At 34.0% G+C, this 13,027-nt stretch overlaps 1 protein-coding gene across 1 annotated transcript in view; it reads right to left on the bottom strand.

Moving 5' to 3' along the window:
- ADAM17 (ADAM metallopeptidase domain 17) overlaps nucleotides 1-13,027 on the bottom strand; it is a 48,363-nt gene that overhangs the window by 18,118 nt on the left and 17,218 nt on the right. Inside the window, exons 3-8 of the mRNA XM_036748928.1 lie at nucleotides 10,153-10,283; nucleotides 9,268-9,356; nucleotides 7,102-7,270; nucleotides 5,057-5,187; nucleotides 3,459-3,548; nucleotides 1,169-1,282 (exon numbers count right to left, since the gene is read on the bottom strand). Of these exons, the coding sequence (XP_036604823.1) occupies nucleotides 1,169-1,282; nucleotides 3,459-3,548; nucleotides 5,057-5,187; nucleotides 7,102-7,270; nucleotides 9,268-9,356; nucleotides 10,153-10,283 (724 nt within the window). The remainder of the gene's footprint in view (nucleotides 1-1,168; nucleotides 1,283-3,458; nucleotides 3,549-5,056; nucleotides 5,188-7,101; nucleotides 7,271-9,267; nucleotides 9,357-10,152; nucleotides 10,284-13,027) is intronic.

Raw genomic sequence — 13,027 nt, 5'->3', positions numbered from 1 at the left:
ATCCATGAAAAGAGAATCTGACCTTCAGCCTCTCTATTTCCTTTACAAATAGCTGTAAAATTTAGACTCTATCTATAAATTCTTTGACGTGCTCTAAAGAAAATTCTGGGGCAGCTAGGTGGCACAGTGAATACAGCACCAGCCCTGGAGTAGGAGGACCTGAGTTCAAATCTTGCCTCAGACACTTGACACACGTACACATGTACTAGCTGTGTGACCTTGGGCAAGTCACTTAACCCCAATTGCCCTGCCTTCCCCCCTCAAAAAAAAAAATTCTACATAAATGCTGAGTCATCCTTTAGAGAGGCCTTCTCCTAATGGCAGACTGATCAGATACAAGGCTTTAAAAGCAAGACACAGAGATAGCTCTTTTTTTTCTAATATATAGTAGCTATACAGTACTTCACAGTTTACAAAGGGCTTTTTCACTCAATAACTCTGGGATGAGTAAGCAGCTATATGTAGATGGACTATATCTTTAACTTACACAACAACCCTGTTACAAAGGCTAGACAGGTATTAAAATCTCCATTTCAAAGATGAGAAAACTGAGGCTCAAGGAGCTTACATGCATGATATGGCTAGTAATGAGAGAGCTCAGACTAGGACCCAAGCCTTTTGATTTCAGCTTCATCCACTACTCTTCCATCTCAATGTGCAAGAACCAAAGTAGACTTGAGGGAGAAAGGAAGAAGATGCTATCATAAGGGGAACCCTAATCCTGCAACTAAATCAATCCATCAATAAACAAGAATTTTTAAAAGTACCTACTATGTGTGAGGCACTGTGTGTAGGTGGCCACTCTTGCCCTCAAGAAGCTAGCAATATGTGCAAATATGGGGCTCATACAGATACTGAGGCTGCCTCTACTGATACGTGCCAATACCATATCCCCGCAAAATTGGTACAGCAGAAAGACAGTATTTTCCTGAAAGTTTTATGTTCATTACACAGTTCATTACAGTGAAAAAGCCATAAGGGCCTGTAATGTTTCCCAAAGCTGCTTTTCCTGATACACAATACAGTGCTATTGTTTGAAAAAGCTAAATGAATTATTCCTAGTTTTCAATTATCTATCCTGATGCCCTATTTCATCAATGTGTATAATTCAGTTATATTCATGTAAAGAATCCTTAAATGAGTCACTGCATCTTAAACTGTGACCTACCTCTAGTAACATCTTCACATCCCAAGCATCCTTCTCTTCATTGGGATAACTCTTTGCCATGTTAAAGTGCTTTTCACCGGGTTTTACCTCTTGAGGTGTCTTGAGGATACGAATCTATACTTAAAAAGAGGATATAATTAGAGTAAAGCCATAGAAAGTAAAAAGCAAAACTCCAACAATTTCATAAATGCCAAAACACTATGCCAGAATAGGAAAAATGTTTTTTAAACTCTATAAATCTTTAAAATCTAAAGTTAAGTAGTCTAAAAAACAGAGAAGCATAGAGAACAAAACCCAGTACAATTAAAAATGTACAGTTGCTGATAAACTTGATTTTTTAATGTTTGTAATTCTATTGAAGAAATTTCAGAAATTAAGACTTAGAAGACACGAGGTTAGAATATCACTAGTTATTAAAAAAAGGTAATGTTTTTCAAAATAGAGATTTACAGTCACTATGGATCATAAAATGAAGACTTCCATTACTAATATCTGGTATTTCTTGCCACTAACAGAAAAGATTATAGAGAACACGATCCTTCTAAGTAGTTCATATAAATATGCTGCCTTTACTACTTCTCATAAAAGATTTAACAAAGATAAAATTCATGGCTTCTGTGAAGAGAAAAAAGATTTACCCCAATCACAAACCTCCAAACTTTAAGAACACAGTATTGGTATTATTACTACCAATTTATTTTAAAAGGCTCTCTTTAGCCAAGACAACAACAAAGATGACGACAAAAACTATACGATACCACCACCACAACCACCCTAAGTGTAGGAGAAGAATATGGAAAGAAATACAAAAGTGACAATTTCTTTTTTATTTTATTTTTAGTTTATAACACACGGTTCTACATAATGTTGAGTTCCAGATTTTCTTCCCTCCCTCCCCACGACGACATGGAATCCCATATAACTGCCACGTACAACTTCGAATTGAATTTACACACTAGTCAAGTTGTCGAGAAGAATTATGATCCAAAAGTGACAATTTCTATACTAAAATGTGTCAATTTATTGGGAGTACTATCAAGTTTGGGTGATCAAACAGTTTTATTAAAATGACAAGACACTAGCAATAGTCCCCAGTTAATGTGACAATAGGTACATACTGAGGTAATTAATATTTTACAAAATTCACTATTTATTGAAAGCTTTCCCTCATACCCTCCCTCTATTGTCAGTGCTTTCTTCCTCTTCAAATTAGCTTCCATTATACTTATTGGTTTAGATTCTCCTAAGGAGAATGTAAATTCCTTTGATTCCGGGTTTGTTTTTTTTTCGTCCAGCACCTTCCACAGTGCTCTATACACAGTCTCCTAATTGGTCTTCTTGCCTCAAATGTCAGTTGCCGTACCTTCTGATTTCTTCCTCCACAACATCTCTTCCACATAACCCTTTTCTCTTCTCACATAGCCACCACCCTGTTTCATCATCCCCTGCCTATTGCAATAGGCTACCTTAAATCTTGTTCCACTTCAATCTATCTTCCACATAGCCACTGAAACAATTTTCCCAAAGCTCAGATCTGACTATGACATCCCTCTACTCGGTAAACTCCAGTGGCTTCCTGTTACCACCAGGATCAAATTCAAAGTCTTTCATTTAACATTAAAAACTCATGTCCCTTTCCTGTCTTTATACTTTGCAGTATATTCTTCCACTCAACCATACTGGCCTGCTTGATGTTGCTTATACACGACACGCCACTCTCTTTTCTGTGCCTTTGCCACTGGCTTTTCCCGAAACCTGTAATGTTCTCTGTGTTCACTATCACCTTTTAAAACCCACAGATGCCTTCAAGACTCAGATTAAATGCTACCTTCTGCTGGAGGACTTTCTTAGCCCCTCCCTGCTGGAACCTTTCCCTCTACATTGAATAGAGGGAGTTTTCTTATAGAACTCACAGGTCCAGATCACTATCTCCATACAACAACAACAACAAAAAGCCAAGAAGCATTTTCCATTTTGCTACAAAAGAGAAGTGCACTCTAATTCAACTGAAGAATCACTAGTGTAAGCATAATTCATTGATTTCACTAAATGTGAAAACAGGTTTTTTAAAAAAATTCTGATCATAATTCACATCTGAATACAAATTAACCAGCCATTTCCAAAAAGTACTGTAGTAGGACCTGTAGGAAATACAAAGATTAAATAAGATAGTCCCCTGCCCTCATGAAAATCAAAGTCTAGGAGTGGGGTATACCAGATATCAAATGTTCAAATAAAAGCACAATTCTGAGTCAGCAAACACAAGCCACATCCATTGATAAATAAATACCTGTTCTATCTGTATGCCATAACCTTTGAAACCTGCATTGTCCCAGGAGGTATTCCGATAGATGTCATCAACTCTGTCAATCAGCTCAATCTGAGGATGAAAGGAAAGGAAATCATGCAGATCTTTACAAATCTGTATGATACAATATAAAACTAAAAAACTCCTTCTGGAGAGGATTCCAAAAAAAAGTCTCTACTGATCAGTAAAAATAAAATCAAGCCACGCATGGTGAATATAAGTAGGTTGCAACCTACCATTACCAATGATGATTTGCTCATGAAAAATAGCATCAGACATTATCAAAGATGTGACTAGGCAAAAAAAAGGCCAGCCACATAGCAAGAATGAGGATAACAGATGAACAGTACAAGCATTGTACTAAAACCCATGAACTGTTAAAAGACCTAGAGGAAGGCCTTAAGAAGGGAACTGTTGTACATTCTATGTTGGAGGATTTATGGGGGGAGGTGGACAAGAATGGCACTGGATGAGAAGGAAGAATGGGCTGTAATCTGTATCACTGGTAGGAATACCCACAATGAGATAATTGCTCCATGGAAATAATGAAGAATTAATCTCTTATTGCATTTAAAATATTAAAAGTTATCAATAAGTGAATAGTAAGAACAGACTCCCAATGAAAAAAATAATATTAATTTCAAAATCTCACTAGAGACAAGAATTATAGTGAATTACTACTTCCCCTGGTACTTGGCATGGTGATAGAACAATTTCTTGTTAACTGCCACTACTTACATAATAAATCCATTCATTGTCCACGGAATAGGGGATTGGGAGAACAAAGTAAGTAGGAGAAAAGGGTGAGGGCAAGGCTGTGAGGACCATGTCTTTATTGGGCCAGGCTAACAAAACATGAACAGCTTGCACTGTGAAAGACTCAATATGGTGAATGAGATCATCCTATGAAAAATGTCAATGTAATATATCACTCGATTATAAAAAACAAAGGCTCAGGAATTAAAAATTAATTTCTATCTTCAATGTTATTTCAATTGTTCCTTTATATCAGTACCACCATTAAAAAAATAAAGTCTGATACACATAGCTATATTCCAACATACAGCTATTTCTGTTTAGTCCTAATATGCAAAATTACATGGTCACATTTTCTCTTTACATATCTTTATCCATCCATCCATACACACAGCCCTACTATTAAAGATATATACCTTTTCTTTTTCTGAACACATGTATCTGTATATGTAGTAGTAACACTGTGAGCACCCAGCAATGCAATCTATTGGGGTAATTTTTTAAATTTTTCAATAGGCAGTCTGGTTTATACAAAGAAATGAACTCTAAATTAAATAGTACAAAAATGAAATAATTCATTTAAAATACTATTTATCATTTCAATGTAATATACATTTTCATAAACCTGAAACTAAGCCTGCCTTAAAATAATCTTGAATCTCTTGGGTGAATGGCCCTCACAAGGTAAAATAAATCATATAATGTCTAAACAAATTTTTATCTTGTTAGGCTTCAAATTACAGCAGCTATCTCCCAAAAGGAGTCTGCTTCTCTTCATGAATTTTTCTCCCAGCCAATTATCTTATCTACTATCAGATACTTACTAAGTAATTTGTAGTTGTGCTCTCTTCCCCTCTGCCCATGTACTTGTAAAAACGATGGTCTGCTACCACCAGTAACTTGCATGTATTCTTCATTGGATTTGGAGGAGCTCTCTTCTCCCGATGAACATGCACTAATATGAATTTTTTACATACTATTAAATGTATCAAAATATGAACTCTTTGACAGTAATGCTTTTAAAATGTATAGATTATAAACGTACTATTATCCGAACATTATTTTAACTAAATTCCTTTAAAGTATCCTAAACCAATTTTTTTTAAGATAAGGAAGTAGAAAGTAAAAGAAAGTTTAAAAACTAATATGATAGTCTAAGTCAAGGGAAAATAAAACTTTTTATTAACCTGACTACCACAAGCCCATTCTTTGAGGTTCTTATTTCTCTCTGGAAGTGAACAAGACCTCCACAGCAACTCCCATTTGGATTTTTCCTATGCAATTAAATTATAACTAACATTATAGTTAATTCAATGTGTGTCTTAAACCTTACCCTGCCTAGACTGCTGAGACAAAGTCTTATATCTTTGTATCCCCAGTGCCTATTACAATGCATTGCACATAAATAACAAGCAAATAAATATAGACAAACAAATGAATGAACACATGTATAATAAAGTAAATGTTTGTGGAACTGAAATGCTCCAAAACAACTTCACAGAAATACATACAAAAATAATGCAAAACAGTATTTTAAAAATCTTTGATCGTTATTTTTCCTTACTAAAATCTTCAAGAGATTTTGAGAAATACTAAATTTGTACACTAGCATTAGTGTTTATTTACTTCAGGAATATTTCCTTTAGACTGAGATAAGACAAGATGGGCATGAAACAAAGCCCAAAGTAGCCTCAGAACTCAATGTCTCTGACTCAGCCTAGGCAATCCTGTGTCCAGAATAAGAGAGGTAACATTGTCACTGCACTCTGTGCTGTTAAGACCACTGTGTTTTGCTCTGTGTGCCATATCCCAAGAGCAACATCAACAAACTAAAGCATTTCTGGAGGTTATTTGCAACTATATTTCACAAAGATGAATTAAAGGAATCAGTAATATTTTAACACAGAGGAAAAAAAAATCAGGAGGAGCATAGTAGTTTCAAATATGTGAAAGGCTATCACAGTGCCTTGCACAAAATGTGCATTTAATAAATGCTTAATTGATTTAAAGTGAAGAAGAGGGATTAGACATTGTTGCAGTGGGTTAAATTAGGATTACTGAGTGGAAGTTAGGAACAAAGAGATTTAGGCAGACTAGAATAACTTTTAACAGATTTGTTAAAAATTAAAACAGTCTACTTCAAAAAACAATGGCTTTCCCAAAACTAAACTGCTTTAACCAGAGATTAGATCCCTTAGGAATCTTGTATAGGTGATTATAGGATGAGATAAAAGGTTGGCCTAGATGATGTAAGCTTTTTTGCAAACTTAAAGTCTATCATTTGGGCTTTTTAATGTTTTTACAACTAATTTTAGCCATCAATTTCTTATAAGCTATAATATTTTATTTTTAATAAATAATTTTCAAAGTCAGATTATTTTCCCTCAGATGTTTCAAATTTGTTTTTTTTAAATACTGAATTTTACTTCCCAAATACACATGTTAGCACCAGAATGCTTGGCATTCAATGTGTGCTTAATAAATGCTTGTTGAATTGAACTAAATGGTATATAGGAAAGAACATGAATTGGAGAATCAAGAGATATGGCTTCTAGTTCTGGCTCTACTATGACATGAGCTAGGTTAAGTGACTTGACCAAGGAGTTAGTCTAGATCGTCTATAAAAGGACCCTTCCAACACTAAGACCGTAATTTATAGTGTTCTTTCCCTCACTAGTGCTTTCAACATTACACATAAATCCAATAATTTTTGTGTCAGAATTCTAATCAGCAGGCCTGAGACACTAAAGTTACCTGGCAATCATATTGCATCATTAGCTATTATTCAATTTCTAACACTACATGCTAAACACTAGTCTGGCACTAGACTAGATTTTAGTCCTTATGTGAACTATGCTTTAATTCCCACCTGTATGTTGCTCCCTGTCTTCCAGTCCTTTAGGGAGCAGTTCCTCTTTTTCAATCTTCAAATAACCACATACTTTTGGAGACTGGAAACGTGAAACATTCTTAATATCTTCAGATTTATAAACCAACATTCTCTTGTCCTGGGTATCATTAATAAATCTCCAGAGTGGCTAAAATAATATAAAATGTGAATATGTGAGACACAATATAAATATGAACTATTACATAGACTAGAATCTTCAGCAAACACAAAATGCCCACATTTGGGGATATTTCTTTTCTCACGTACCCAGATTTGACCTTTTAGATTAAATACTTTAATGAATCATTTTATGATAGAAATCTAAGATAAGTTTTATTTGGGGGAGATTTCTGTGCTGACAAAATCAATTTTAAAAATGAAAAACGAAGGCCCCAACAGGTAAAATGACTCTAAGGTTAGCAGGATAGAGGCAAAGCAAGGACCAGAACTTGAATTACCAGAGTCTTGGTGTGAGCTTTACTTTCTTTTCAGGATCAAATATTTTTGGAGTCTTATCAATAACTTATTAATAAGGCTAGAAGGTTTCTGTTCCATTAAAAAAACAAGTTTCTTCCTCTATGCACACACACAAAATTCATATATGTATATTTAAGAGGTAAAAGCAGCCAAAATTTTAAATGGCTAATGATGAATCGTACTTACATATTAGATATATAGATCTTACTGAATTTGAACCTAAGAGCATGCTTATTCACACAGTTATGGGACTTTTTTTTTTTACAGTTAATACTTGATATCAAAATCATTACAATATGATGAAATGTAGAAAAAAACTACCATTTTCAGAAGAAAAAATATGATTTCACACTGGGAAAGTTTAAAAAGTCTTATCACTCACAAGTGACTCAATACACAATTTAGACTTGCTTTATAAAGTAAGCATTTCAAAAGATGTCTCAGCTACCACACAGTGAATGTTGACTATAGTCACTTCTAAAAGAGAGAATCTCTAATTCTACTACTGCTTTAATGGCTAGTCTAAAAATATCAATTTGGAAAAAAAAAAGGAAAGAGTTCCTTCAACATGAATCTTATTGTCATAAATTTCAGGTTAGGCATCTATAATTAGAGATCATTATTATTAAGCAACACCATATACAAACTAAAATATAAAGTCAAACTCTAAAAAGGATAGAACACTGTTCAGAGATTAATCCTCTAGAATATAAATATTCAAGATTAACCTCAGGGTCGCTTTCTATTTCAGTCCTAACATCTTTTTAAAAAACACTAGCATGATGACAAAACCAGAGATAGTGAACTAGAAGTGTAGAAAATAAATTGTTTCCAAGTACAGTAGCCACAAGAATGAAAAGCCAGTGGCCTAGAGATCAAACAAATCTACAGTGACTTGCCCACAAGAGGCATTGCTAAGTATTTGTTGATTTTATTTTGATTGGCCTTAATTTCAGTTTTCCCACTGCATGATTTTTGGAGATGATATCATCACTCATACAGGGTACTTTTGCACTTCTAGAATAGCACATCAATGTGCAAATGAGAACAAACAAATATTTGGTATTCTTAGCTAAAAAATGAGCCATCTATATCTTATGTGTCTTAAATGCAATTAAGTATTTCTGTCTTGGCTTTCACTAGCCATACTTCAATAGCAAAGAAGTTCTTATAGTTCTTACTTCAGTGGCTCTGGTCACCAAGAATTACTTGTATTCACAATGTCTCTAGAAGGATAACTCTGGAGGTTAGATGGGAATTAATTCTTTTTTGACCTCCGAGAAAATGACATACCCTTTTAGTGAGATATCTGGATATTACAAAGGGGAACAGGGAATGAGACAGAAAAAAGAAAGAAAAGAAGAAGACTACTTCTCTCTTACCACATGCTCTACATGTGATTTCTCAAAGTATTAAGGAAAAATAGGATACATTTTAGCGACATTATTTCACGTCTAAAAAACAAAATTAAAATACCCTCCAACTTATTCTGCTTTCTACTTTTCTGGAAAAAAAAAAAAGATTAGTATGTTAACTATGGTTAATTACACAAAAAAATAGCATAGGTAAAAATGACATTGCTTCTACATTACTAAACAGTTAGATGGAAAGCACCATTCTTAAAAGGCTGTAAGTATTTAATTTCAAAAATAAGACTAAAAAAATTACCTCTATGTTATATTCTGCTCCATCTGTATTGATTCTTACTGTAAAGTCATCATCACCTATATGGGCCAGAACCCTGGAATTGTGTTCACCTTAAAGCCAAGAAAAAGAACAAGACTAATAAAACTATTGTTAGAAAACACCCCCAACCAAACTTTATTCCATCAAATTTCAGTAAAAAAAAAAAAAATAAGTGTCAGAGAGCACATTGACAACCACTGCTTCTTTGGGATTTGCCTGGAAAGTATGTGAAAAATCTGCAGCAAAGAGAGGCCTCCGAAAGAGTCAGGTTGATTCCCACCACCCAACCAATAGGCTGAAATCCATTCCCTTAAACCCTACTCCATTCTTTCAAGCCAAGTAAGAGGATCATCTCTGAGAAAGAATAAGTCCTAGTATTTACCTACTTTTTGAGGGAGGCAGGAAAGAGAAATGTGGTTTCACCAATACCACATCTATGCTAATGAACTGGGTATAATCTGAAGGTTTCATTGCATTTCCTTTTTCCCAATGCAGATATGTTTCCGATGGAAAATTTGAACTAAGGTCACAAGTGAAATGGTCATCTACCTTCTCTATAATAATTTCACAAAGCAATCTTAAAATGCACTAGCTGGATGTAGAGAAGTAGAATCTTCTTTACTTAATGAACTTTAATGACCATTCTTGTAGGGTGAAAAGAATAATACTATATACCCATTTTTCTCCTCCACATGTTCTACTTTGTTAAATGTATTAATTTCAAAAAATAATTTCTATTTAAAGAAAATATAGAAGGAAGGAAGGCCATTTCTTCTATTGAAAAGGAGTTTATACATGGAAAAAATCTTGATTTAGTCATCTTGGGCAAAGGCCCACAGCTTGTGCAGCAGCTTTGTTCACACTCACCCACTACATGCCCCGTGAAAAAATCTTGCCATTTTACAGGATATTCTTGTTCTTCTTTCCCATCCACGACCAACACTTTGAAATTTTGTGAAAAGCGTTCAGCACTTGATGTTAGATATACCTTAAAATGCCTGAAAAATAATGGGTTTGTTTAATTCTCAGCAAACATCAGAATATAAATCTATGAATTTTCCCCAGTAGGTCAGGAAAACAGCTATGCAGCTTGTCAGAATCACTAAGGATGAAATGTAATATTCATTTAATAAGGAGAAGTGGGCAAAAATTACAAAAGAAGCACTGGGCTTGGAAATCAAGCATGTATAGGCCATAAGTTATTGACAATGGAAAATTTCACCAAAAGGTTTTGTATATTCAGCTTCCCTAGATTATCTAAAGAGTAAGTAACACCAAAGGTCTTGGAATAGTTTAAGTTCAAATCTAATAAGCTATCAGGTTGTCATAAATATTAAATACACATACCAACTACAACCTCTTATGCTTCTTAGCACTTCTAGAATTCCCACTCCTTCTAGAACTTAGTCTATATACTTCATCTTGAAACATGGCAGTCCAGATCTATCACTGAGTAAATACACATGTGAGATACTCAGTGTAAATGTTAAAACAGTCTTGTCTATTTTATAGTAGGCTTTCCAACTGTCCCCTAACAATTCTAGTGCTCTCAGAAGAGGTGAGTATATGAGGGTATAGTTGTCAAATTTTCAAAGGTTATCATTTGCAAACCTCCATTAAAAGGAGGATAAAGGGTGGGTGGGAAGAGAAGAGGGGAGAGAATGTGGAACTCAAAGTTTTAGAAACAGATGTTCAAAAACAAACAAAAAAAAAGTTTTTGCATGCAACTAGAAAATAAGATACACAGGCAATGGGGTGTAGAAATTTATCTTGCCCTACAAGAAAGAAAGGGAAAAGAGGATGGGAGGGGAGTGGGGTGACAGAAGGGAGGGCTGACTGGGGAACAGGGCAACCAGAATATACGCCATCTTGGAGTGGGGGGGAGGGTAGAAATGGGGAGAAAATTTGTAATTCAAACTCTTGTGAAAATCAATGCTGAAAACTAAATATATTAAATAAAAAAATGTGAGGGAAAAAAAGGAGGATTAAACTAGAAAGTCTCTTCACTTCCTGTCTCAGAGAGCAGAAGGAAAAATTTTTGCTAGCTATGATAGTGATAATATATTGCTTCCATATTTACTTATGTAAGTCTTTAATTGCCAGGAAAAGAATGGACTGGCAATGTTACCATGGCAATAAGTACTTTTAATTTCTGAAGCATAACAAGTTATTTTAGTTGTTCTTTTGGAAATGCATTTGTGGTCAGAGGGAAAGACAGACAATAGAATATTATTTTATAAAATCCGTGAACATTTCTCCCTGCTCTTCTAAGCATATCTTCTTACACACTCATAACCATGCTTTTTTTCCTTCATCTAAGATGAAGCGTACAATGAAAAAGCAAAGAAAAAAAGCATCATTTGAAATAGTTTACTTAATTTTCACAGAACTTTATAAGTGTTTTATAGTGTCATTTTAATTCACTATTCCTTCAACAATGGTAAAGCAGTCCTCATTTTCTAGATGAAGATCTACGCTTTTGGTAGCTAAAAATCTTCTGTCAAAAGTTACAAAGAAAGTTGGTTAACAATTAGAAGTCTTGCTTTCTGTGTCTCCAAACTTAGCCTGAGTCATACCTTCTGGCTGGATCAGGTATCATTAAGAGACAATAATTCATATTAATTTTACTTATTTAAAACATTTTCTAAACTGTGTTAGTCCCTTTATATACAAGTGCTCCACCACTCTCTTGCTTTTTCCTGATGTGAAGCTTTAATGAACTTTAACAGGTCAGAGGCCTTCTGGCTTACTAGCCTTATTTTTTTATCTACTTTTAATGAGTTTTTTTCTTTCTTGGTTTTTCATAGTTATATTTGCTGATCTTTTTCTGTCTCCTTTCAAATATTTAATAAAGTTTATTTCAGGATTTTTTGGGGGGAAAGGTCAATAATTATCCAGCTCTCTCAAAATTAGTTTTTTTAGTTTATATGATATTAATAGCACTTACAATAGGTTTGCAATTTGCAAAACATTTCACATACATCACCTAATTTGATCTCAAAATCAAAGTAACAGAAAAATAAAATTTATTAGTATAGTATTTATGAGTGTTACTATTTTAGAAACAAAGCAACCATGGGCTTTAAAAATGTAAGAAAATGACCTATCAATTAAGTTAAAAAAAAATTAAAATTTTGGGGCTTTGTTACAGTTACTTTTTTTAAAATGTATAATCCTCTTGGTGTTTTATATTAAGTATATTTATTCCCATCCAACAAAAATTTATTCTCATATTTATGATCATAAATTCTTGGGTAAGTGTAAGAAAAAAGTTATCATTAAAAAGGAAAAAAGTACTTTTCCCATAGTTCCATATCTATGTACTTCTACTCTTTAATGTCTTATTTATCTGGCATCAATGGTAGAGTCAAAAGTTTCAAATTAAGAGAATTATTCACATAACTAAAGTGTAATTTTTCATGTCAAAACTTTTTTTAAAAATTGTAAGCATTTTGGATGAAAAACATGTAAAATGGACCATACAATGCTATACTTTCTCAAACAAAACACCCTCAGCATTTTCTCAATTATTCAGGTTTATTATCATGAACACCAATTATGCAAAGGATCTGTGATTTCATCCGTATAGGGAACTCCTGATGTGGGAATAGATCACAATCTGTATCCAACTTAAGATATATGGCACACAGAGGATCACAGAGATAAAGAGTACAAGAAATCTGAAACCATGTCTTGATCCCAAACCCAAGACTCCATTTCAATAGACCATGAAGCCTCTACT

Source organism: Trichosurus vulpecula, chromosome 3 (assembly GCF_011100635.1).
Source record: "Trichosurus vulpecula isolate mTriVul1 chromosome 3, mTriVul1.pri, whole genome shotgun sequence".
NCBI classification, from domain to species: domain Eukaryota; kingdom Metazoa; phylum Chordata; class Mammalia; order Diprotodontia; family Phalangeridae; genus Trichosurus; species Trichosurus vulpecula.
Note: the sequence above shows the minus strand (reverse complement) of the source record. Positions and strands in the feature narration are given on the sequence as shown.